The 13,050-nt window shown below is 39.4% G+C and overlaps 1 protein-coding gene across 2 annotated transcripts in view; it reads left to right on the top strand.

Moving 5' to 3' along the window:
• PIGG (phosphatidylinositol glycan anchor biosynthesis class G (EMM blood group)) overlaps positions 1–11,432 on the top strand; it is an 86,814-nt gene extending 75,382 nt beyond the window's left edge. For both annotated transcript variants that reach the window (XM_062609735.1, XM_062609736.1), the window contains exon 13: positions 10,073–11,432. In XM_062609735.1, the coding sequence (XP_062465719.1) occupies positions 10,073–10,298 (226 nt within the window). In that variant the 3' untranslated portion in view covers positions 10,299–11,432. The remainder of the gene's footprint in view (positions 1–10,072) is intronic.
• Positions 11,433–13,050: the final 1,618 nt, after the last annotated feature.

Genomic DNA, 13,050 nt, shown 5'->3' with positions numbered 1-13,050 from the left:
AGGCATTTCCCATCTCTCTCTTCCTCCCATGCTCCTTCCCTCTCTTGCATGCTTTTTCCTTCTCACTGTCTTGTGCCTTTCTTTGTCTCTTGCGCTTTTCCTTTCTCACTGATGTGCTTTCTATCTCCTCTCCCTCGTCACTCCCCAAATGCTTTCTCTATTTTGCGGGCTTTACTTTCCTGTCTTGCCTGCAGTCTCTGCCACCCTCCCTCCCCACCCCCCTTCCCTCTCTGGTACTCTCTCATGCTTGCTGCTGCTGTTCCTCGCCCCCATCTTATGGTTTCTCTCTGTCTCTCAGTGACAGATTTTCTCTGTTTCTTTGTGCCACTTGCATGTGTGTTCTTTCTGCCACTTCCTTGTATGTGTGTTCATGTGTTCTCAGTGTCCTCTCTCGCTGGCATATTCTGTCCACTTTCTCCTAGTGTGCAAGCTTGCTTTCTCTCACTATCATGTGCTGTGTTGCTCTCTCTCGTGGCTTTACCTCCGTCATGTGTTTTCCCTCTCCCATATGCAGATATGCTTCCCCCCCTCCCCCCCGTTGCTTTCCCCTTTTTCCCTTTATCTTGAGCATTCTTTCATTCTCTTATGGGCACACAAATCATTCTCCGTTGCTTTCAGTCTCACATGTTTTCCTTTTCTCTGTTACGCTTCCCCACTCTTGCATGCTTTCCCTTATGAGCATGCTGCCCTCTTCTTCTATTTACCTTTTCTCTCACATGCTTTTCCTCTTGTTTTCATGGTCTCTCCCTCTCTTTGTGTGACCGTTTTGTCTCTTGTATTCACCCTTCCCACTCTTGTGCATGGCTTTCCACACTCATGCACGCTTTCCCACTTTTATGTGCTTTTTGTTATTGTTGTAATTTCTCTCTTGCCCACTCTTTAACTCTCAGTCTTTCACTACTTTCATCTGGCTCTCCTGCTTTATTTCTCTTCCTTTTCCTCTATTCTTTGATCTCTTTCACTCTTCCCTTATTTCTTCTCTGTCACTCTGTTATGCTATCTTGTCCTCTCTCACTCTGCCTCTCTTTGTTTGGTCCCTTTTACTTTCATGTGTTGTTTTTATTTTTTCCCTCTGTTTCAGCTCATCTCTTGCCCAGTGTCCTTCTCTCACTCCCAGTCTCATTTTCCCTCCTGATTGCCCTGGCTTGCAGAATCTCTCCTATCTGCTTCTCATTTCCTCTTGCTTCCTTTATCTCTCACTCTTTCCTCTGTCTCTGATCCCCTATGCATCTCATTTCTCATCTTTCCTACTGATTTTCTTTCATATCCATTTTCACCTTCCCACTTGCTTAGTCTATTTTTCTCTTTCCCTTTCAGTTGCTCTCTTTCCTGCATTTTGGCACACTTCTCTCTCATTCCCTTTCCAGCTCTCTTTTCCTTCATGTCTTGGTTGCTTTCCCCATCTTATTTGTGCTTTCCTCTTCCTCTCTTCCCCTCTTGCTCACGCTTCCCCCCTCTAGGTACCTTTTCCTATCCCTGTCTTTCAATCTTGGTTGCTCCCTTTGACACTCACTCCCTTTCATTCTTGCTCTTTACTTCTGCCTCTTTCACTCTTATTTCCTCTGCCTCTATGCCATATCCCCCTCTTTCTCTTTTCCCCACCTTTCCCTTTCGCTCTCACTACTTTCCCTTTTGCTCTTCTCCTTCTCCCCCTCCCTTTTCCTTTTCCCTTTCCATTCCTCTCATTCATGCTTCATGGAATCACAGAATGGTTTAAGTTGGAAGCGACCTCTGAAAATTGTGTTCTGTCTGTTTACTTTACATTTTCTGTGTCAGCGAAGATTAGCATTACAATATCACCAGAGCTATGGCATAAAAAGTCTTATGTTGATTTTTCTGCATTTTTCTCAGATAGAGTCCAGTGAGGACAGAGGGTCAGCAGCTAGTCTATAAAAGTATCTTCCTCAAAAATCCAATTGGTCTTGACCTCAATTTCTTGCCAAAGTGAAACCATTTTTGTTTACTGTTCCTTTTGTGCTTAATAGTATTAGGATTATCTCATCCTTTGTAGAGAATCATTTTGCTTCCAAGAGAAAGTGTGTGGGGCTCTACAGTCTTTATGCTAACGCTGAATATTGTTTCTAATTATTCAGCTTCATGCGAGTTATTTCTAAGTCCAACACTCATATAAACTTGTCCACATAAAAAGTATATATAACACTTGGGCTCAGTAAGAGTATTCTTGCATAATCTCAGAAGTCATCTCATTGCACCACTAGGAATAATGAGTCTCTGAAGATGAATCCACTGCACATTGCACCAGAAGATTCTGTGAGGAAAGCTGGGGGCAATACTCTGATACACTGCATGAAGTATATGCAGTGCACTAAAGGAATACTCTCCCCTTTCTCTTAATTACTTTGAATATTCCTTCCTCTTAATTCTGTAACTGTAATCTTCACACTGAAGCATAGTACAAACTTGATTTCTTCTCTACAATTAGTAAGGGCTGCACAATGAAGCTGGGTTGTCAGTGGCTTATGTGACTGCTCAAGCAGGAGCAGAGCCATTCATGGGCAATTCTGGAAAGAGAGGACCATATTTTGAGACTTTTATTTATATAATTTTTGTAGAAATGTTTCTAGATATAACCTTTTATTTTTTAGATATAACCTGTACTTTTTGCTGTTAATGGTTTTGTCTTACTGTTCTGACTTGCAGGTTTTTCTCTTTCACTATTTGTTTTCTTTTTTTTGTTCTGTGGCCAAAAAACCTGACTGCTTGGTTCTGGTAGCTGTGGATAGGACTGTATATGGGATATGGGATGTTGTCCTTCTGCATGTATCCAGGATTTTTCTATCTTCTTTTCTCACACCTTTTCTTGAAGTGCACAAATTCTTTTCAAATGTGTATGGTATTGGGGTGGCAGGAGTAATTTGAGGAGAGAGGTGTTATTCTAGTTCAGTCACATGTTTTAAAATAGTTGCTGTAATGGAAAAATACAAGAAAGAAAGAACAAATTCTGCCTTCAGTGCAGAAGAGTGAGTGTTGCTTCACTGAACTATAGAAGGCCCACATTGGAAGGGACCTCACAAGATCATCTGGTCCAACCATTTGTGAGAAAGGGAGCCTCGATGAGATCATCTACCACCCCATCCAGCTGCATCTTGAAGACCTCCAGTGATGGGGACTCTATCATGTCCTTGGGGAGATTATTTCAGTGACTGATTCTTCTCATGTGAAAAATGTCTGCCATGTAGTGAACTGAAATCTCTCCCTTGTACCCATGGCCTCTTGTCTTCTCCATGTGATGTACCTGATGAAGAGAGCACATTCATCCTCTCTGTAGCCACCCTGTTAACTACTGGAATACTATAGTAAGATCTTCCTGAGCCTTCTCCAGGAAGAGACCTAGGTCCTACAATGTAGGGCCGGCTCTCCAGCCCTTTGATAATCTCTAGCCATCTTTAGGACCCTCTCTAGTCTGTCTGCATCTTTTTTTGAATTGTGGGGACTAGAACTGAACACAGTATTCGAGGTGTGGCCTGTCAAGCCCTGAGTAGAGTGGGATGATCACATCTCTCTCTCTGCTAGTGATGACCTTGTGGATGCAGCCCAGGACCTGATTTACCTTTGTTGATGCAGCAGCACTCTGCTGACTCTGTTCAGCTTGCTGTCCACTAGCATCCCCAGGTCCCTTCCAGCAAGGCTGTTTCCCCACCACCCAGATCCTGTACTGGGCCCTTTGGTTATTCTATCCCAGGTGCAGGATCTTGCACTTGTCTTTGTTAAATTTCATGCAGTTCTTGCTAGCCCACTCTTCCAGCATGTCCAGGTCTCTCTGTAAGATGGCTTTCCCTTCTGATATGCCCCCCTCGCCACCCAGTTTAGCGTCATCAACAAATTTGATGAGCATGCTTTCAATGCTATCATCTAGATCACTTACAAAAATGTTGAACAGCTTGGGGCTCAGTATCAATCCCTGGGGAACCCTCCCTAGGAATGCCTTGTGACACTGTTCATATGTCCCATTAGGCTGATATATTCTAAACTGTTAAGTTTGAATTTAATTAAATAACATGGTAACTGTTTATTTAAGTCTTTTCAGAGCCTTCCTGTCCAGAAAAATTGTCATATATTATTTTTCTTTGCATCTTCATCTAAGTTGATGAAGAAGAGCTGTTTGTTTACAAAGTGGGCAGGAAAGCCTGTAGATGCACCTTACCAGAAAATCAAGCTATAGTTTCCCTTTTATTCCCTGCATGTATTATGCTGATGTAAAACGCTTCACGATTTTTTCTACTGGAAGTCTTTAGAAGCGCTAACTTGATTTTAGAAGAATGCTTTGCAGAAAATTGACTAATGTTGAGCTTTGAAATACTTAGGATTTGTGTTTTGCTTGTTAGGAATTTTAATAATTTGGTTTATATCTTGTTGCTTTAAAGTCTGGGCCAGTGACAACAGGAATAGACTGATTTAACTTCTTTGGTTTTCTTGGAGCTGAGCAGAGTAGCGTGTGTTAAGTATTAAACTAAACAGAGCCTTATGAGAAACCTTGAAGCAGTGGTAACAGGCAGGAACAGTCACTACATATATACCAGCATGGCCTGCCATGAATGAAGAAAATGCCTATAATGAAGAAAATGCCTGTAATGTAGAAGAATTTTCTTCACTACAAGCATGTAAAATGACAAAGGTATCTGCTGAAAAGGAGTAAAACTTCTCTGTGGTGAAGAGATCTATATATTACGTGGCCACATTGCCTAGAGTGCTATCTCTTTGCCTGCAATCCTGGAACAAACATGGATGATCTAGATTGTGAAGATTTTCTCTTTTCTGTAAGGGAAGGTGAGGACTGATCAAGTAAAAGCTGAAAAGCAGAGAATTTCTAGTCCTTTGTAAGTTGATTGCCATAGGATCTGGGGTAATGAGCAGATGCAAGGGGTGAATTGGATGTAGTGAACATCTTTCCAGTTAGGTTGCCAAGATTTCTAGAAACCATTACTAAAGGTACCCAGTTAAATAGTGATGGTAGCCATTATGAGTGGCTTTTCAGACCTTCTGGCCCAATGTCAGCATAATTGGATTCCTACTTGCAATCTAATGTAGATCTTTGTTAGGTATCCAGTTTAGGGAGTTCCACTGGAACTGTTTTCAGGGGCCAAGCCTGACTGAAGACTGGAAAAAGAAGGCTGAAATTTCATTGATATGTGCTCTGTATTTTAGATAGAGCTCTGTTCTAACAGGTTAGCTGGTAGTACATGCCAGCAAAAAGAGTTAGCTCTGCTGGGTGACTGTAGCTACTTCTTTTCCTGACAGGAAACTCCCGGCACAAATGATTATGTCAGCAATGAAAACAGGCAAAACTGTTGATATAATCTTATTTTTCCTGCTGTTAATGCTGAAATGAAGAATATTTAAGATTCGGGTGTAATAGCCTTTTACAGTTAAATCTTTATGAGAACCTGCTGAACTCTACACTGCCTTCCAGACATAGTACAGTGTGCTGTAACTTACTGCCATGGACATTTGTCTTTGCTCAGGTAGGTAGTTGTAGCTTCTCCACCTTTATTACTGGGAAAGAGGATGCATGGGAAAAACAGTGGTCATCCCCAAGCTGTAGAATGTACTCAATGACTCTTTTAGATGGGTGCCATCTACTCTTTTTGACATCTGTCTGTTGATACCGTTTGGTGTCAAAAATTGTGACTCTATAGAATTAATGTTGTTCTGATTGACAGCCTGTAACAGAGTTGATCTTGTAAATTTTCAAAGGACTCTTGGTTCCCTTGAATCTGCTAAAAATTGCTAAAAAGTGTTTTTCCATGACAATGCAGGATTGTATGCTACAATCTAAAATAGCACAGCAAGGACTGTGAGAATAGGTGAGAATACAGGATGTGGGAGAGACGTAGCAAGTTTGCTGTTGCTGCTAAACTAATTGGTATTTGTTTAGATCAGGGGAAATTCTTGTAGATTGCAGGTACTCTAGGATGTCACAGACGCAGTTGGAGTGTTACAGGATTTGTTGCTGACTGCAACCCCTTATTAGCATATAAACAGGGCAGATTAACAAAGCGCCAATTATTTTTATAGGTCAGTAAACAAGAAGATTTTGCAAACTGAAGGCCAAGAAACCCTAGAATGCAAAATGCCATTAATACAGTAAAAAATGTTAATCCACTCAAATTGCCTTCAAATACACAAATTCAATATCCCTGTAAGAGGTAATCTACGCAGTGATACTCAGCTAGAAAAAGCAAGCTGGAAGGATAGAAATGCTGGAGGATAACATTTACTGAAAGGATTCAGCATACTTCATACTGAAACCCTACAGACTTGGCCCTCCCTCCCCTAGTCCCAGAAAAATTACAATCCTAGGGTATTCTTCACTCATCTGCTTGCATATTTCTAAAATGTTTATTTAATATGGTGGATTAGAACAAATGTTGGAACAATGTAAAATAGTGTATTTTAAAATTCCTTGTGGAAGCATTTGTAGGGCTGCCTGCAAAGGGTTTTTGCTTTATTTTTAAACTACAAAACTTTTGCCACCATCTGCCAAGCATTCTACGTAACTGGGAGACATGCTTTTACAAGAAAAGAGTGTTTTTTCTTTCATGCTTTTGGCATCATAGTTTTTTCATCTTATAAACCTTGTATTACCCATTTTAATGGCACCTTAGAGACAGATAGGGAGGTGAAAGATTTGTTGACAAACCATTGGCAGTTAGATCTAGGAGATGCAAAGCAGCAGAAAAATCTATTAATAGCACACTTTCTTGGCCATATTTTTCTAGGTATTAAATATTCAATTAAAAGAGAGGATTTTTGTTGGAAGCCAGTATGTGCTCTAGACTACTTGCAGTCTAAATATAGTGTGTTCAGTGATGTGAATCTTCAGTGTTCTTTGCTTCAGAATTCTTCTAAGGCATTGTCTTTTCTGGACCTAGCGATCTTCAGCATCAGTCTCATCTGAAGTTTGGATATGCTTTGTCATCTTTAACACATTTGGATTTCTCATTCAAGTCCGAAGAAGCTAACTAGCTAAGTGAGCTCAATATCAGAGGCTAGGTACTTGTTTTTTTTTCAACTCCTGCATTAGGCAGTCTGGTTCTGTCAGAACATGGTGATAATGTGTACAGTTTACATCCCTCTATGTTCTTCTCCTTTGAACAAGAAAAGGGATTGACTGCTGCAGAGACAGCTCTGTATGGAGTAGTTACAGGTTTATGCTTTAGATGTGCCTTGTAATCTTCTGTTGTTTTCACTGAAGCAGCACTGAGAGGTTGCAAGGTTATTCATTACTGGCTGCTCCAGCCCATAAAAAGTAGGGTACAAGTGGCATGCTACAGCTAGCTTTCTGTGCTCTCCTCGTGGCTTCTTTTGGAATACTCGAGAGCCAGCTGAGCTGCCTGGATTGCCTTGGTCATGCTAGCGGCAGCAGCCTGATCCCTATGCCCTGTACCTTATGCCCTGTACCTTGTGGGCACTCTGTGTGTGTAGAATGAGTAGGGTGCATAAAGTCATTATTCTTAGCTATTCAGCAAATGGGTACCTGGCAGAAGCAAGAAGGCATGGGCTGTGCCTTAGCATCAGAACATCTGAGTAGGTCAAACTGCTTGGGCTCAGTCATTCTGGTGCTGTTGCTGCAGCAACACACATGTGAAGTCCTATACCAGCTCCGAAATAAATGGGATTATTCTGTTAACCCCATTAACAGTTCAACTTTGTGAATACAGTATACTTTTGTTGCCTTCTCTAAATTGCACTGCTACATTTTACAGTGGAACTGTCCCAAGATTTCCTTCTGCAGGTAGGTGTCTATGTTTTTTTGAGAGATGAAGAGAGTTCTGAGACCTTTTGGAAGTAAAGGTATTATATAAGCAGAACAGCATTCATTATCTTTATCAGAATATAGAAATTGTACCATTTACTTACTGACTTGGGGATTCTTTGCTAGAAATCATAATGTGAAAATGCAGAATTTAAATGTTGCTAGTAAAGATTACTCTGTGCTGTCATTCCAGTTTAAAATGCTAGTAGGTAAAATACCGTATCTATCTAATTTTTGAGCCAAAGAAATGAGTGCACAGAAATTCTATTCAAAACAATCTTTCATTATTATCTTCCAGTGATATTCCAATAATACTCCAATATAATGATCTTTCGATTTAATTTCTTCATAATTAAAAAAGTACTTTTCTTTTTCTTTTTCTTTTTTTCACTTTCAACACCACTGATTTAAGACTAGGAGCTTTCTCACAATAGGGCACTGAATATGTTATTAGGTGAACACAAACTAAGGAAAAAGATATGAACTGAAATTTAAATTTAAAATGCAGGGCTCTTGAAAGACCTGGATGTATAAGTTCATGGGTACTCTCACTTCCTTCTTTTAGGATTCCCTTAAAAATCCCATCATGAGCTTAATAAATGTGAAAGTCACTACCACTGATAGCCTGCATCTAGCTGGTCAACAAAATGCTTTTTTTTTTTACTCCAGAAAATGATTTAAAAATCACCTGTTTGCCTATCTGACTCAGAACCCATTTCCTCTGTTTATTCAGTTGTATCATCCAACTACTACAAATACTATTTTACTCATACAGCATGAAAACAGCTAAGAATGAGTGAACTGCAGTTTGTTTAATCCTCATCAACAAAATCGGTTATTAAACATAAAGCTGGTTATTTACACAAGCTCACTGAAGAATAAAATAGTTATGCAGAAGCAGGGAGCAACCTAGTTCACTCCCAAGCCACAGTTTCCTTGGCTAAGCAGCTAGGGAAATAGTTTTCTATGAAATGAATATATGTTTTGCAATCATTCACACTAACTGTTTTTAACTGATTTTTTAGCTCCACTTTCATGACCTGTTTTTCTTTCCACTGAAAGGCTTGGGAATTTTGCTCTTGACTTTGCTAGAATAAAGAACTGCATCCCAAGTATTTTGATTTATAAATAACAAGTTTAATAGTTTTACTAGGTAAAATACTGCATTCTGTGGCTTACTTAGTTGTGACTAATTCACATCTCACAGAAGTGCTAATCATCTTAAATTTTTATTACTTGGAGCAAGATCAGAATTAAAATCTGGGAGAAGCAGAACAGATTTTCGGATCAGGATGTCAGTGTAAATCATTTCTGCCTTCAGCTGATATGTTCTTTTGGGACTGATGATGTAAAATACATTGATGGGGAGAGAAAAATGTTTGGCTTATTATTTCAGTGAAAAAGCTTTATTCTTCTCTCTGAACAGGTAAGCATCTGAATTTGGTGCAAATTAGTCTCTGCAGATGTGGTCTGGGGAGAATGGACATGTGCCAACCCAGCATCATTGCTGTGAGTTGGCACTTTGGGAGGGAGCAACAATCAAAGTGCAGAAAACCCTTTCACTTAATTTCCATCTGACTCCTGTCACCAAATACCTTAGTGTGACAGGTTTGGACCATGTAGGTTACATATGGGACAGACATTTCTAGCAATACAATGGACCCAGTTGAGCTAATCTGCTGTGACAGGAATGCATCACTCATGTAAGCCTAAGAATGTGGTGTTCTCTGGAGAATGTTATATTAGCTAGCTTTGCAAAGTATGGTAATAGCAGTTGTTATATTGCTTTGTACAGTGTTACTGGCTGGGGGCTTCAGTGTACTCTAAGAAATTTTATGCCCTGTACAAGGGGAGCAGTTATCCATTGTACAGGTTAGGCAGCTTTGTGAAGAGTACTGAAGTCTTTCTTCTCTGCCTCTTACCATCCACACACTGTGAAAAGCACTGGAAGGCCAACAAGAGATGAAGCTATCTTGAAACTGCTTAATGGAGACTTTAGCAATTAAAACAAAGTATATTAAAGCACAGAACCTTCTAAGTGTGAGGTGAACTACTGGGTGCCTTTAATGCGGAGGCAGTTGCTATGCTTACACTTAATGTACTTACGTGTTACAGGATATATAGAGACGATAAGGACAAACTTTATTAGTTACATCGTTCCATCAGTAATCAGTATCCTGACACAAAGTGGAGATCTGTGAGTGTTCTTTGGTTGGGAAATAATGCTAAAGTAGAGAAACTGTTAAGTCTTTACTAAGTTTGCCTGAGAACGAACTCCTCTGTTTCTGTTACCAGGAATTCAGCAGCAGTGGGTCATGGCTGTTTCTGCTATGCTCTAATGCGTTCCCTTCCAGTTGCCATATACATAGTTTTGGTGACAGGTCTGCGTTACCACCTGTTCATATGGAGCGTCTTCTCGCCAAAATTACTTTATGAGGGAGTGCATGTGTTCATCACAGCCGCGATCTGCCTGTTCTTCACAGCCATGGATCACAACCATTCTCGCAAAGTGCAAGATTGAAAGAAGTGTGCAGTGTGCAGATCTGGATTGCAATGTCCGGTGCGACACCGACATGGAAGAAGGATAATAATGGCTTTAAATTTTTGTGCAAGATTTGAAGATTAACCTAGTTTAATTTAGTCAAAGTCAGGATTTGAAGGGCCTGTGCTGTTTTAAATCTTGAGTTTGCTTTAAAAATGTTTAATTTAAATAAACTGTTTTTTCATGAATAACTTTTGTTCTATAGCTGTCATTATAGCACTTCCCAAATCACAGAATGGCAATATTATATGATTAAAATTTCAAAATGTACCTCTTAATCTGAGTAAAGACCACAGGCACTGAAAAAAATCTTTTGCACATACAATCTTTTTTTACCTTCTTAGATGACAGATTCTTAAAAATACCCAAGAGGATTTCTTGGTGATGTTCACAAGACTTTGCATTCATTAGCCTTGGGAGATTTTTGTTTGTTTTGTTTCTAGCATGTGCATTGAAATTGTTATTAAATTATTGTACAAGTATTCCAGGTAAAATGGAATATTTTTTGTTTTGCATATGCAGCATTTTTATTTAAAGGCTGTATTTTCTTTGTAAGATGAGTGCAACCATTGTCTGCGATGTATTTCAATCTGCCTATCCAGTGACTTCAGTTACTGGATAGGAAGGACTAACGGGCTAACAAAGCAATGATTCTTTCATGGAGTCTATCCACTGCTAAAATGTTGCGTTTCTTTTTATTAATGTCTAATGTTTAACCAGTTTCATGGCAGCGGTGCTGAACATTTGGCCATGTTTTCCATGCTAGGGTAGAGAGTTATGACCCATGAGCACAAAATAGTTTAATGGCTAAGTTACCAGCAGAATAAAAGGTGTGTTTGCATCACCTTCCCTCTTAGTGGCCTGTCTGGCCACCTAATTTGAGTGTGCTATAATTAATTCCTAACAATGTTTTCTTTGTTTCTGTCAAGGGGATAAACATTGATGACTATCCTGTCAGTATTCTTTATGTGGGTTTTTCTTCTTTCCTCATATTTTTGTCCATGTTAGCAGACAGTAGGATTTAATCTAAATGTATTAGAGATGCAGCAGAAGAAAGGCGCACAGGGAAGTTTAACTTCTGTTATAAATCTAAAAATAAAAAGCTTTTAAGCCCTATGTAGCCAGCAATGCATTTATTAGGATCACTGATAAACTTTTCATCTCATGTTTCAAGTAGTGCAAATCTCAAAAAGTAGGCCTTTAGTTTATATACATTAATAATGAGCCATCTTAATCTCTAAAAATGAAACTTTTTTCAACTGTAAAACAACAGAATTTTCAGTACTCTGGCCACGTACTGCTGTTTGCCTGGAGAAGAGACTGAAGGATCTTAATGTCATTCACTGTGACCAGTTGGGAGTTTGAAAATTAAATACTTTTAATAAAATGTTTTTTTATTGCAAATTGTGGAATACTTAAAACAGTTTTTATTTGTGAGTGTTGTACACATTTACCATTTTCATCATTCTCGGTATTTTTCTGGTTATCTGTTGGCTAGCAACCATATGGGGATTATTGACATAATCTCTGCTTACTTGGCTAATTCCTAAGCAATCCTCCCTAATATTCATACAAAATATCTTTACAAAAGATTCAACTCAGAGGGAAAGGGTGATAAAAAAGAGAAACAAAGGGTGGAGGGGAAGTTGCTCTGGGGTACAGAATCCTAAAGTAGTGGGAGTTGACATCCACAAGATCTTTTATTCCTTCTTTCTGATATTTTTTGCTTCTAGTTTATCTCTTGGACGTTTTATCAAATAGTGGAATCTAAACTGTTGTGTATTAAGGTTGCATTTCTTTATGTTACTTAGTTAAATAATCATAGTGTCCCCTTTCTTCTCTGAAGTTGAAAGATGTCCAGATTGAATCTATGCTTGGAAAAACTTTTAGGTCTTCAAGACCAGGAAGGGAAGGAGGAACTTAGACTGCATCTCTGTCTTGAGTTACACATGGGTGATACCTCAAGAAAGCATGGTGCTTTCAACTTCAGAATTACCATTTTTATTCCTTTTCACCTTTATCTTTGGGTATAGACAAATTAAATACTGTTTTAATTTATCAGCTTTTGGTCTATGGCAGTGCAAGGCTGAGACAGTGAAGAAATGCGCTGGTTCTTGCCAGAGGCAAACAGACTTGAACTGGGGAATTATGTAAAGATAATTTTACTTTAAATCAACCCAAAATCTTGGCAATTGATCTGAATGTACAGAAAAAGCAAATGCCTGAATGCAAATTCTAATCTCACTAGTTAGCTGTTCCCCTTGCCTCCTCATCCCAATTTTCCTTGTCATGTTTGGGTATCCCAAACCATCAGACAAGGAAACAAGTGGTATGAAAAGCAGGAATGATACATGTGATGATTTCTGCTGTTATTAACATACCAGTTTCTTCTGTTCAAGTCCTTTGTAGCTGCTGTTCCAATATTAGCCTGGGCTGCAGCTTCCCCAGGAGTACCCTGTGCACAGCACAGGCACCTCCTTAAATACGTTCTGAGCAGTGATATTGTGTGCTCCTCTTGCTTGGCTAAGGTTTTGACAAATGGTTTATTTTTCCATGCAACTTCTTTGCTGCTGGTCAGAGCCAGGTTCACACAGCTACAGTGGTCTATATTATATCTGCTAGATTTTTCCTAGATCACCATCGGTCAATGCAGCTCACTGCCACTCAAAGCTTGTACCATCAGTCTGGTAAGATCCTAAAGATCCAGAGTGTGATGAAGTTTGAGCTAAGA

The sequence above is a fragment of the Pezoporus occidentalis genome, unplaced genomic scaffold (assembly GCF_034315485.1).
Source record: "Pezoporus occidentalis ecotype Australia unplaced genomic scaffold, CSIRO_AGI_Poc_V1 ctg140, whole genome shotgun sequence".
NCBI classification, from domain to species: Eukaryota; Metazoa; Chordata; class Aves; order Psittaciformes; family Psittacidae; genus Pezoporus; species Pezoporus occidentalis.
The sequence above is the reverse complement of the archived record's forward strand: the minus strand, read 5'-3'. Positions and strand labels throughout refer to the sequence as shown.